Below are 13,798 nucleotides of genomic sequence, written 5' to 3'. Positions count from 1 at the left end.
ATCAAGATTTGGAAAAGAAAGCTTTCATCAGTGCTTAAAACACTGCATACAAACAGTTACTTTTGTACTGTCCGTTTTGAAACGGAGAAAATCTTATATATAGCAACAATGCTGAATTTTTGGGAGTGCTCAGGAAGCACTTCATTCAAAAAGAGATTCTTTGCAGTTGGCATTGCTTGCAGGTAAAAAATATCTTGAGAATAGGTGTTGTGAGCTGTTGAATGCTCATGAAGCTCTTAGTATATTGTGAGCCATAGATTGTCACTTCAGGTTTGAAATGAGAGAAGTTATGACTGCTGCAGAGCCTGACTTTAGTATGGGCTTTGTGTACAACATTCTAGCAAAAATTCATTGTGTATGATGAACAAACAGTCAGGCACCATGCACTCGCAATCAAGCAAAGAAAAATCCACGAATTTGTCAAATGGCAAATTGACTTGCACATGAATAGTGCAGACGTTCTACCTCTAAGTTTATTCATTTATGGAGGTGGTGGAACTGTCAGAAGCTTAATGCCTAGAGTGATGCACAAATTAATACAAATTGCAAATAGCGTACATCAAGGCTGACAGTATTCTTCGCGGTGCTCCAAGTGGTGTTGCTACTGAGAACATAAATGGAATGACTTGCCATTGTGTTTTTACCCTTCAAAATGACCAACAACACTAAATCACTTATGTGCCATTTGCTAAATTCAGTAATATTCATGGATATAATGGATGAACACTCAATTATTCACATGAAATGTTACCTGTGATTGACAGGTGACTCAAAGAAGTCAAAATATGACCAAGTGGGGAATTTGGTAGTTTAAATATTCTTCTCATCGAAGACCTGTTTTAATAGCGTCCAGTTCTTGGCTCTTAGATTTTCAAGCAGCCAGAGTATTAAGAGCATATTTTTAATCTGTGGCACCTTTTCAGTTTTGTGGAACTCAATCAGAGTTTGTGACTGCAAGATAATGTCTGAATTGCTGAACTGACTTTGCAAAGGCAACTTCACTTCTGATGATATGGACGTACTCTATAGCAGAACTATATCAGAAGTTGATTTGAAATCAGAGAGAGTGAAGCAGTTGCTTTATAACAATCCAACAAATGCACAGTGTATTGCCTGGAACAAGCAACGACTTGCAGAACAGGCTGCAGAAGTTCATAAAGTTTGTGCCATAAGTATGTACTCTGAAATGTCAGAATATACAGAAAGCCAGCACTGAAAAATCACCATGAACAATGTACCAATGGCTATGGAAGACTGAAATGAAAATCAGCATCAAAGTCAGTGCTTGAGGTATGTTGAGGGTAATTATTTCAGTACCGCTGATCTCGTCAATGGTGCATTGGGTGAAATTGTTGAGATTCAGTGGATACAGCAAGATCAGCTTCACGAAGCTCAACAACCACTTGAAGTTCTTGTTCGCTTCAATTATCTTCTCAACATTTTAACCAATGATAAACATCTTTATGCTATTCAGCCAATAGCTGTCAATTACGTGAACAGAATCAGCATGAAAATTCAATGACTTCATCTGCCTTTGACATTGAGCTGAGCGATAACTGCACACAAGTGATAGGGCTTACTTTGCCTCCAGTTGTGGTCTCAATCTTTGCACTCTCTCTCTCTCTCTCTCTCTCTCTCTCTCTCTCTCTCTCTATCTCTCTCTCTCTCTCTCTCTCTCTCTCAGTTGCTCTGTCTCACTCTTTCTCTGCTGCTTCTTGGCACAGAAAAATAATTTTACCAAAAGTGTAGAAATGAAGGAATTTGAGTGTAGGAACTAGGGATCACAATTGAATATTTACTGCTATAATTATATTGCGCCACGCCAGTGTGAAAACAGTGGTCAGTTTGAACATTTGCTATGACATACTTTGGCTAATTAAGTGATGGCAAGCCTGTGTACAAGAGCGTGCTCATTTTTCTTTTACTTTGACCTTTTTAGGACATATTGAAATCTGAAATATGGTCATCTGATTGTGTTCATGATGATTGGTTATTCCAAACATTTTGTTACCATATAAATTTTCTCTTAATTACACTTCATTTTGAATAAAGACATCAACACATCAGATTTCAGTTATGTTCTGTAACAACAAAAACTCAAATTCTTTTTCTGATGCTGTCTTTCTACCCTACACTTTTGGTCAAAATATTTTTCTGCACCCTGTACACACTGAGAAAGATTGACTGTTCTATGACTGCACTTCCCCAGATATTGTCAAAGGCACGTCTGAGAGGCCTTCCCGTGTTTGATGCAGAGCAACACTTTAGAATGTAAGGAGTTCCTACCAATATGATCAGACAACTCTTTGATGAAGGTTGACTGTCTGAAGAGCTTGTAGGGGCTATAAGAGTTCCACTTCTCATCACTTTTGAAATTGTAGATTTCTTTCTTTTTGTTGAAAAATACAATAAATATCAAATCAAAACAAAATTGAAACTACTACTGCTTTCTTTTGATCTATACGCCCTTAGGAATTATAGAATTAGGATCAGTATTTGAATGTGTTGTGTTTTATGCTTTCTGAAGAAAACTAGAAAATAAAAGAAAATGGAAAAAAAAGGACAGATGTTTTCTGAAACCATATCTCAAAAAGTAAGAAATAACTTGGAATAGAGAAGCATTTAATGTGCCTTTGAATGATACTTGAAATCATGTACTGCAAATGAGGTGCCAATTAAGAATTTAAAGTTAAGTGTTTAATTTATAACCTTAAAATTTTAAAGAGTACTAGTTCATATTTATCTGATAGTTTATGCAGACTGTGCAGTGTGCTGTTGTGTTGCCCTCTGTCACATATATCTGAACGTATAAAAAAGTTCCTACAGTTTCCAGTCTCAAAAATGTTTGAATAGAGAATCCTTCAAATATCAGGAAAGAGAATATATGTGGTGCAAGAAGTAATGTCTCCTGTACGAGTGCTGTCATCGTCATTGTTCTTTCTTTTCCTGATAAAAAGGAGATGATTTAGAGCATCATTTAAAGCCACATCAAATGTTTCTCTAAACTGTTTTATTTCTTACTTTTAGACATATGATTTCACAAAACATTTGAATTGTTTTGTCAAACATGATGTAAACCCTCTCCCTATCATGTGGTTTTGTCTCGCCATTCATGTTATCTTTCATCCTCATAACCTGAACATCTGTTGTATAGCTTTCTTCTGTTGCTGTCTCTTCCCCAGACACCCTTGTCCCATTCTCTCCTTTGTTCTGAGATTCTGAACTACAATGTTGTGCAGAATGTGGACTAGATTCTTATTTCACCTCCTTCTCTATCATGTGACAACGGGATGACTACATATGTCTTTGAGGTTTATGTTTACAGTAGTGTTGTTTAATAGCTTCTTTTTTGTGGCCATTGTTCCTACTTTTTCCCCATAAGAGACAAAGAACGAGACAAAGAAAATAGCAGTTTGATCAAAACATGAGATGAATTGTGTGAAAATAAGTAATTCCCTGTCCCTGTGTTTAATGCCCAGATAGCTTAACAGAAACAATTGAAGTATTTGAGTTTTTTGTGCATATAGAACTGAAATTAATAAAGTAACACAAAGATAGTAATAAAAGTGCTACTTTTTTTCCTTTTTTAGTTTCTGGACAGAACTCTGCAGGAATTTGTGTATGCCTGGTATAAAGAATTGTCAACAGATGAGAGCTTCATTCAAGAGCTTAAACATGCAATACGCTATTCTTCATCAGTATTACTGCGTAGAATACTTCAGGTAAGTATGACTTGAACACAAGTCGGGATTCTGATTGTGGATGTTCATACTCATTAAAACTATATAACTGTATTTAGTATCTCCCAAAATTATTAACACCCTACTTCTCTACTCCTATATTCCAAATTAAAGAGTGTATGTATCCAACCAAATATGCACCTTTACATTTTAAACTGAATTTACACTTTTAAGAATTTTGTTTGTGCTGTTACGTACCACTCAGAGAAGTGATATGTATCCCTGTGTGTTCTTACTGACAAATGACTACTCGTGAAGAAAAATCATAAAATAAATTATCATAGAGGAGAGTGAAAATACTGTTGAGAAGCATGCCGATGGACATGTCTTCAAGATGGGACAGCTATCACAATAACTCCATGACAGGAAGTATGTGCATTGATGTAAATATAGAAGCTCCTAACATTGGCCTCCTACTTCAGAAAAGAGTGAAGTCCTTCAAGAATGTAAATTTTTGATAATAGTTATGATTTTGATCAGAAAATGAAGTGTGTCATCCATATTCTTTCTTTCACTGGATAGATTTCTGTGTAGAGATTTCGTGTTGGACAGTGTTTTACCAGATGAAAATACACTCATCAGTACAAAGGTGGATTCTTTATCTTGCTCTGAGAGGAGACCAGATGGATACTATAACAGCGAAAATTAGTTCACTTTATTACAACATAGATAACAAGAATAACTTAACTTTGTACATTCACTGCCACAGGAATGTCATTAGTATTTGCAACTGTATCTGAACATTAACATATCGCTTGATACAGACAAAATACAAATCTCTCACTCAGAGTACATTTCAAAATAATTTTCACTTCGTATTCTGTATAATACGGTGACCACACTGGTGGCTTACTATAAGACAACGGTGACCACACAGGTGGCTTACTAGAAGACAATGCTGTCATCTTAGTTGATGATCATGGACTGGGCTGAGCGGTGCTGTGTTCAGCCTAAGTAGAAGAGCTGTTGTGATGGTGTAGCGTAATTTTTCTGGACGTGGCTACACCAGTATCTCTCATTTGTCGATGCAACTTGGCGACTTATCTTTTCTTGTGGTTGCGTTGTGAGGTACCAACCTTGCTTTGGCACGTTGCTCTTCGGACAACACCACAGGCATTATGATTTGACAGAAGTTTGATCTTATCCATTTGATGTATATATTTATGGACAGTTGCAGATTATAAATACAAATGATCTTTGTGTATCATTCAAGGAAGTTAGAGTAGCAGTATTGAATTTCCTTACTGCAATAATTGTACAGTCTATGAAGTTTACACAAAGCCACTGTTGAGCAACTAACTGGTAACAAAGAAACAACATTAAATCATCATTAATTAAATCATGTACAATGGAATGGATGGAACATGACATGTTTAATATATGGTTAGTATTATCATTTTATTCTTGACCATGATCTCTTGAAAGGCTTGCAGGAATTCTTCTCCAACTGCATTGTTATTGCTTCTAAGAAACTCAGTACCACAATGTTAACTTCTTTCAAGGAATATCAGAATTCCATTTCCATTTATAAACTGTATATTTACATGAAATCTTTACATCATTAAAGTTAATACATCAATAGCCCTGTTAATCATGACATCCCAACACAGACTCTCAGCATGGCATTAATATTAAAAGAACACTTCATTTGTCTCTCTATCCTATATAATAACCAAACGTCAAAATTATTTATATATCTCCTTAGGACCTCTGTACCTCTTCAAAATAAGTCAGTGATCCCTGGACCTCACATACACAGTATTCGCATTCAAACATGTATGTTATCACTGTTCCATCTTGAAGATGTCCATCATCTCTCAGCACTCCTCTGGAGTGGTGTATATCACCACAAAATGTTCTTTATTAATACATACATTAATATGTAAATTTCTGTGCACTTAAGGAGATAGAGGGTGTAAACTCTTGTGTACTATAAAATACTTCAGTTCTTTTCTGGATGTGTAATACCCATTAGCAGTAAGTGACTTAACATGGAATAATGGGTCACCATTTCTTAACTTATTATATTATTAATATTTTTCCATTGTAATGTGTATAATTAGCTGAGTTGTGCAACTGAAGGTTGGGCCTTTGTAGCTGTAACAGTTTTTTAAATATGTGTTTTTGGCAGGTGGATGTTGCTCGTGTTATACTATACAAGTTACTGCCAGTAGGATTGCGTCACCTAGATGACTTCCTAGGTAGTATTCGTCTAGCTGGTGGAACACAGGCCACAAGTGGAATATTGGAAGATCTAGACAGAGCTGTGTTAGAACGTGCTGCTCTACGTTATTTGGGCCCACGTCTTCACCCAGCAGTGCACAGTAGAGAAGCTGAGCTTATGTACCTGCGTCAGCTCACATGTTTGCTCTTACCGCAACTTGTTCAGCAACAGCAGCTTAACTGCAGGTGTGTCAGTTTGATTTATTATTGTGCATGTTCTCTTCCCTTTTTTCAATAATGCAATGTGGCCTCCAACCTATATTATCATCAGACAAGTGATAGAGCAGTGCAACCCGAGTACTTTTACATGTGAAGGCAAAAGTCAGAAACATTTGCCTTGGTGCAGTATGATTCTGAATTAAGAATGTGATGGTAAAACAAACCCTAACACCATTGTATCTGTCTTGACAAAAACAAACAGCTGAAAGTCTACAAATCAAGACTGGGTAAGGTGATGCATTTGTTAAAATATTGAATTCATAATCAGGGGGAATGGAGCTCAGATCACCATATTGTTGTTGTAACTTAAAGTATCATAATTTTAAGTTTTACAGTCATTTCTGTAAATCAATTTAGGTGAATGTCAGAATGATTCCTTCAGCAAGACCATGCCAGATTCATATCCCAGTACTTGTGAGACTGAGCTGGTGCTCTATCTTTAGTGACCTTGATGTAAAGCCTGCCTCAAGGCACAGATCAGAAACTAATATTTCAAATGCATATAATGAATGTTATGAATGATGAATTGTGATTTATTTTTCTCGTACCATAGATGTGCTAATCATTTGATTAGAGCACAGGAGATATGTCAAAACATGGGGGGTTGTCATTTCATCCACAAAATATTGTGCAGTCACCTCTGAGCTTAATATGTACAATATACACTGGTTGTCTGTCATTGTTTTTAGTCATCCACTTTACTCAAAGTTCTTATTATTGGCTAAAAAATCCAAATTACGTATATTTGGAATCTTCTCTTTATACCTTACTCATTTTCTTGAGTGGCAATTGCTAATGTTCGATGCAAGTTAAGGCTTTTTCTTCCACTATTTTTGAGCTTTGACTATTTATTTAAAACACTCAGTTGAGACTCCTCAATCATCTGTCTTGTTTTCGAGCCAAGAAGTTAGAGGCACATTGAGTTTGCAAAAATTAGGGACTCCATGAAATTAAAAATTGCTCATAGAAACATAAAATGACGGATTTGTTTCTAGCTTAGATAACTCACAGGAAATATTTATGGCAGTGATGTGTATTTCAAACAAGAATATAGTTATTTTAAACAAAAGTAAATGATAATTCTTAAAATGATTGTTATACTGCATTACAAAACTCTACAACAGTGACAAAACTGACAGAACAACTTAAAGAAACACACGTATTGATCTATAATACAGCTTTATATGATACAGCGTCATATGACACAGCAAAAAGTTAACATGGCCTCAATTTGAAGAAAAGTTTGGATTCCTCCAGTCCTCCTGATTAAGGTTGTTGTCAGTTTCCCCAAATCGCTTGAGGTAGATGATATGGTGATGAACAAGATAGTAGCTGATTTCCTTTTCTGTAGTTATCAATTCTAGCTTTGGTCTGTCTCAGATGATGTCTGCATCAATTGGATATTAAACTCTGTTTCGTCTTCTTTTCTGGACAGAAATTTCACTTCCAGATAATGAATATGAAATGAGCCTTGACTATGTTCGTACAGTACTCCATGGTGATTAAGACATGAACACAAAAATCACTACCACCCAAAAATCACTCTCCATCATAACAGATAAGCATTTTGTGAATTTTGTGTTAACTCGACCTCAAGATAACTGTCTAGTTGTCAGCTGAAATATCACAGTGTGAAGTTGATGTCATCCAGCTGCAGTTCCAAAACATCAAGTAATATAAACATTTACTTACTGTACTCTCAATGAGCAGTGTTGTATACTGATCTGAAATGTCAGTTGGCAGCCTGAAAAAGGAGCAGAAAGAAGAAATTAGTAATTCCAAAATGACATATACAGGTCATCTAAAGGAGTATGGAAGTCATTATTTAGATTAGGGCTGTAAACAGAATGTCCACAGCTTACCGAATCCATGAAAATCTAAAACATTTGTGGCACATATTAAACTATAGGTTTTTTTTCCACACTGAACCTGTACGGCACTGTGTGTAATTAATAATTATATTTTCTGTTTACAGAAATTTTAATGTCTTAATACGAGAGATTCTGTCAGGATGGGTGCTTTTACCTACAATGGATGTACTGGCTGATCCAGCCATTGTTAACAGTCTGCTACTACTTTTGGTGGATAAACAGCCTCTAACACAATATCCAGCTGTAGTGCCTGATACTGTTCAATTTCTGGCACACTTTGTTTCCTCTGTGGCACCTCCAAAACATGCATCAGTAAGATCAGTTATTTATAGAACTTCTTTTGATGTGACATATTTGAAACAGATTTAGCCTAGTTCCCATTCAGCTTATTAACATTAGTGTGGGAGAGCTAAACTTTGCTTCAGCACATTACTATTCCTTTAATTTGTCATATACAGAGTGTGTTCATAAAGTAACACAAGTGATTTTATTGGGAAGCTACTGCATGTGACATTGTGTTTGGACCTTGGGCTAGATTGGGAGATACTTGGCTTCACAACCGGCCCAAGGTCACTTGGCTCCAAGCAGTGGTTGCGTCAGCACTGTTGATTTTGTTAATTCACCTTAAAAGGTGTCTGTTGTGCAATGGAGAAGATGATCAAACTGTGGAATATGATTAAGTCATACACCAAACAGGGCAACCCCACTCTGAACAGCCAACAGTTAGCCTTACTAATGAAAATGTGACTTGCGTGCATGATTTGTTGAACTCTGACCATTGAACAAATGCTACGATGATTGCATTGACATTGATCCTTCAGGTAACTGCTCTGCATTTCATTACAAATGTCATAAACATGTGATAAAAGATGTGGGCCAAGCTGGTCCCCTGTGTATGTGTTGACGTATGAGCAAAAGGCCAATTGAGTAACAATCATGAGTGAACTTCCAGAACATGTTCAAACTGAGCATGATTTTTTTCAGGCAGTGTATTATTGGGGGTGAAACATGCATTTTAGTATGACCAGGAGACAAAGCACCAGAGAGCTGAATAGCACACACAGTCATCTCACAAGCAAAAGAAGGCAAGAATGAGCATCAAAAGAAGGTAAGAATGAGCATGTCATTGCTGGTTGACTTCTTTGACACTAAGGGTCTGGTCCACCAGGAGTTTCTACATCCAGGACAGATCGTTATCATTGCATACTGTATGGATGTTCTTGAAAGATTTAGAAAAAGGGTCCTTTTGCATGCGAAAGGAGACAGCTACTATGTGGGTGCTCCATCTTGACAATCTTTCAAGTCATACTGCTCTGTGCATTCACAAGTTCCTGGCAAAGCACAGTCTGGCAGTTCTGCCTCAGTTTCCTAAAAATTCAGACTTGGCTCTCGCAGACTTCTTTTGTTATTCAAGGATTAAGGCTGCCCTCGAAGGACACCACTTTGATGGCATTGAAGCAATCAAAGCAGCTTTGATAAATACTCTGAACAAGATTCTCACAGAGGCCTTCTAGGCACGTGCCTTGGGAGCACTCTGTAAAAACATGTAGATGCACGATCTACCAAGTTCTTCTAAGATTTATAAACATTTTAAACTACGTCTTGAATATTTTTTTATGATGATACTTGCATTACTTTATGAACACACCCTGTAGATTCCTTTAAATTGTTTTGTATTTGTATGCATTTGAAAAAAATCCGTTTTTGTTACATTTACATTAAAGTGCTAACTAAGTAGAAGTTGATGGTAATATTCATGTTTAAGATGTCTGCAAATTCCATTATAAAAAAGCAGATGTCCCGAAACTAATGCTTTGCTGATAATTTTTGGCTGTTGAATATTTCATTCATTGACTGCATTTTCCTTCTCTGATCTTAAAATTTAATGCTTAAGAAATGTAATTAATTTTTTTACGGTTATTACATTTATATGATGATATTTACAGCTTGTGGATTTTTATTTCCAGGCATTACGTTTTGATATGGCAGGGGTGCTGAAGGACCAGAGTTTACTTTATCCTTTTATTCAGTTCCTAAAAGGAGTGGGATCAGTCAACATTCTACAGTTCTGTTTGGATGTAGGTACGCTTGGATAATGGGAAAAAAATCCTTGATTCTGTATGTAACACACCTATATCATTCTCTTCTGACACTCCTCATTTTCAAGGATAACAGAGGAAGAAGCATGAGCACCAAAAGCTGAATTTACTGCAGAACCGGTCAGCAAACAAAATTGGATGTTGATCTTCTGTGGGCAGCATATAATGTAATTATAAATAAGAATTTCGAGAAAATAACTCTTACTATATGTGGTGTGAGACGTTGTCTTACATCAGATAAAAGTTATGAAAGTTTGTGTGAAGAATAATGATCTGAAATGAAAAGAACATTCTACCTTAACTGATGAACTTAACAACAAGATTTACCCCCACTTCTCTCACAAATTCAGTATTTATTGCATATTCATGAGTATTGTGCAATAATGTTCACCATATGAGCTATACTGAAAAAGACTGAAAAACTTTAAAAGTATTGATACTCGTTCAGTTTACAGTAAGTCCTAAGGGCAGTATTGCACACTATACACCAGTTCCTGCCCAACCGCAGGGAAATTCAATTCACTTCAAATGATTTTCCACAAAGAACTGACAAAAATGAATGACAAAAGATCAGATAATAGGCTGAAAGATCTGTACGAAAGCACCATTTGATCCTTTGAAGAAATGGAGTTTATAATTGATAAGAATAAATAACCACAAGATAGTTTTGTGCAAAAAGAATAATCCATTTTTGAATGCAAAACCAGATTTCTCAGCAATGTATAAGCGATTTTGAAAAGAAATTGATTTCCTACTCCGTTTTCCTACTAGAGGTGAGACATGATCTCCCCTTCATGCCAGAAATGTAATAGCAAAGTAATCTGTGGGAAATGGCGGCACTATTCAAGGATTGGGAAAATTAGTTTTGTCTGTGATAATTGGGTAATAAAAGGTGTTCTTCAAACTGATTACCTTCCAAAGAGCAAAGGAAGGACTGGCCCAAGGCGAAAGGCATAGAAAAATTGTTTGATAAGAGGCCTGGATGTAAAAATTTAGAGAGAGAAAGAGAGTATATCTGCCTGTAGAGGTACTTTGGCAATGGAAAACTTGAGTGTTCTGAAGTACGAGCTGTTGGAACAGCCCCGTATTCACCACAATTTGCACACTTTGGTTTCCCCTTTGCCATGCACCTAAAGGAATTTGCAGCTGAATAAAATTTTATGCCCATTGTCAGCCATAGATGGTTATTGTACTGACGACTTCCTTGAATTACATTTCACTAATGGAATCTATTCACTGAAAGCATTGGACAAATTGCATTGAACTACATTGTGACTAAATAAAGGAATAGATTATCTAAAGCATGGCCTTTCAGTGTTAAGATGGCAAATATTAGTTAGTACTCATAGATTGGCAGAATTAACTAGCTTAACTCTAGATACTCACAGCAGACAAGCAACTTTTGGACATCTGTTTTTTAATACTTTCCAAATAGAGAAAACCATCTCCACAAAATATGTTTGATTTAAAAAAAATTATGACTGCTGATAAAGTCTGCAAAGAAGTGGGAAGTCTGTGCTACTGTGACATTAAAAAGCATTATATTAAGGAGCAGCAAAACTGACTGCAGAAGTGGCAAGTGTAGAAGCTACCTCTCCACTTTTCTGCACATTTCCACAATAGTGTTCTTGCCTAACAGCTCAGTGGTCACAAATTGGAAGCCTTCGGCACTCGCTTTTTGAACCCAGCTAAGCAAACTATTCCAAAGCCAAATGAAGAATGATTATTGCACAATATTGCCACATTAACCCCATTAATGATAAGTGTTCATCCAGTAATCATTGCTGCTTACGATGCTACCCTAGATAGCACCTGTAGCAGAAATATCACTGTGGCTACAGTGTGTGCTTAGAGTCATGGACCAAACCATTCTAGGCCAAAGGTTTCTCATTGACACTTAAAAATGAGGGAAAGACAACAGGTAGGAGAACTGACCTAACTCTCCCGGGCACTACTTTTACTAATTAAGCCTTGTTTACACTGAGTTTAAAAACATTTCTGTTCCCAACATTGTTCCACCAAAGTCAGCAACAGTGTTTATGGTTTGCATCACATCTTCTGCTGCACTGAACTGCCAGAAAACATTTCACATTATGTATTTGCAACAAGAGCAAGACTGTGACTAGTGAAGAGGAAGAATTAAGGGTATGTGCTGCAGCTACTCGACAAAAAAAGCAGATAAAGAAAAATATGTAGCCATCGAATATTATAGAAGACATTGCAAGAATGACATGAGCTGAATTTGGAAGACTGTTCTGGTTTTCATAACTTCATGAGGATGTCATTGTCTGATTTTGAAATTCTAATGTATATAATAGGTCGAATTACTTAAAAGAAAGACACAATTTTCAGTAGAGTAGTTCCAATGAAGCCAATAATTACTGTTACTCTTCTATTTTTGGCTATGGGAAATTCCTATCATAGCCTTGGATAATTATTTCACAGTTATATCATCACCACCACCACCATCGTTATTATTTTTAACAAATAATGCTCCTTCAACTCTAATGTCAGTGGCACTTCTAGTGAAGGTGATGGAGGAATCTGGATTTGATGATCCATCTGCCACATCCACATTAAATATTGACTGCTCCCTTCTAAAGGAATGCATTTCTGCCTCATAGGGAGTATCATGAATGTTGACACTGCCCTTTCATAGTGTGGCAACTCATGTAATTTGCTGATGACATATGTCCCAAATTCACTTAATGAATCCTGTTGTCATTTTTGTTGTTTGTGCAGATCAGTCTGCAACACTGACATGACTTGGTTTAAAGGGTCACTTCTACTCTTTCCATCTGTTTTTGTGGAGGAGACGTACTTGTTGCAGTTCACGTGGACCTGCGGCATCTTCTGCACCCTCTGCAGGTAGCTGTTTCGGAACCATAAGTCAAATTTACTTGTTTCAGTTGCTGGTGACTGAAGGTGAATGGCAGGCAAAAGAAAGTGTATTGAGCCAGATATTCCACTTCCTTCATTGTGTGAGAGCAACTGACAGGAGGCATATTTTCTAAAGTGTCTTGTTGCTAGTGGGAGTGAATTTTACAATTACAAAGGGTCATTCAGCATTGTGTTGCATACTGTTGTTGACACCAATTACAACTTTTTATGTGCCTGTGTTATGTGCCAAGGAAGTATTTTTAAGAATGCCTCTATAAGTGACCTATTTCACAAAAACAAACAAACTTGCCATGTTGTAAATGTTTACCTGGAGGAACAAAGCCACTACCACACAAATTCATGGCAGTTGCTTTTCCATTACAGGAAAACATCTTGAAGCCATACCTGTGAAAGGACAACCAAGGCTCAAAAGAAAGATTTTTCTAACTACCAATTTCCTAGAGCAAGGAAAGTTGTAGAAAATACATTTGGTGTTAGAGCCTCAGTGTTTTATGTATTTCGAAAGCCAAGGTTGTTGCAACCAGAGAAGACCATGACAACAGTGTGTTTCTGTATATTCTTAAGGAAAAATGCCTAGTCGAGGAGCCATTACAGCCCACAACGAAGCTTTGATTTTTATTTCCTACTTACAGGGGAAGTGATCCCAGGAACATGGAGAAGAGGTACTGCTGAATCATTTATTACTGCACTTCCAAATATATCATGGAAAGTTCAAACACATACAAAGAAATTTCTGATGGATTGC

At 36.6% G+C, this 13,798-nt stretch overlaps 1 protein-coding gene across 2 annotated transcripts in view; it reads left to right on the top strand.

The window, feature by feature from the left end:
* The window catches only part of LOC126457801 (sorting nexin-14-like), a 215,651-nt gene that overhangs the window by 54,204 nt on the left and 147,649 nt on the right, over nt 1–13,798 (top strand). For both annotated transcript variants that reach the window (XM_050094398.1, XM_050094399.1), the window contains exons 4-7: nt 3,591–3,722; nt 5,872–6,149; nt 8,158–8,365; nt 10,021–10,135. In XM_050094398.1, coding sequence (XP_049950355.1) covers nt 3,591–3,722; nt 5,872–6,149; nt 8,158–8,365; nt 10,021–10,135 — 733 coding nt within the window. The remainder of the gene's footprint in view (nt 1–3,590; nt 3,723–5,871; nt 6,150–8,157; nt 8,366–10,020; nt 10,136–13,798) is intronic.

Source organism: Schistocerca serialis, chromosome 2 (assembly GCF_023864345.2).
Source record: "Schistocerca serialis cubense isolate TAMUIC-IGC-003099 chromosome 2, iqSchSeri2.2, whole genome shotgun sequence".
Classification (NCBI taxonomy): Eukaryota; Metazoa; Arthropoda; class Insecta; order Orthoptera; family Acrididae; genus Schistocerca; species Schistocerca serialis.
Note: the sequence above shows the minus strand (reverse complement) of the source record. Positions and strands in the feature narration are given on the sequence as shown.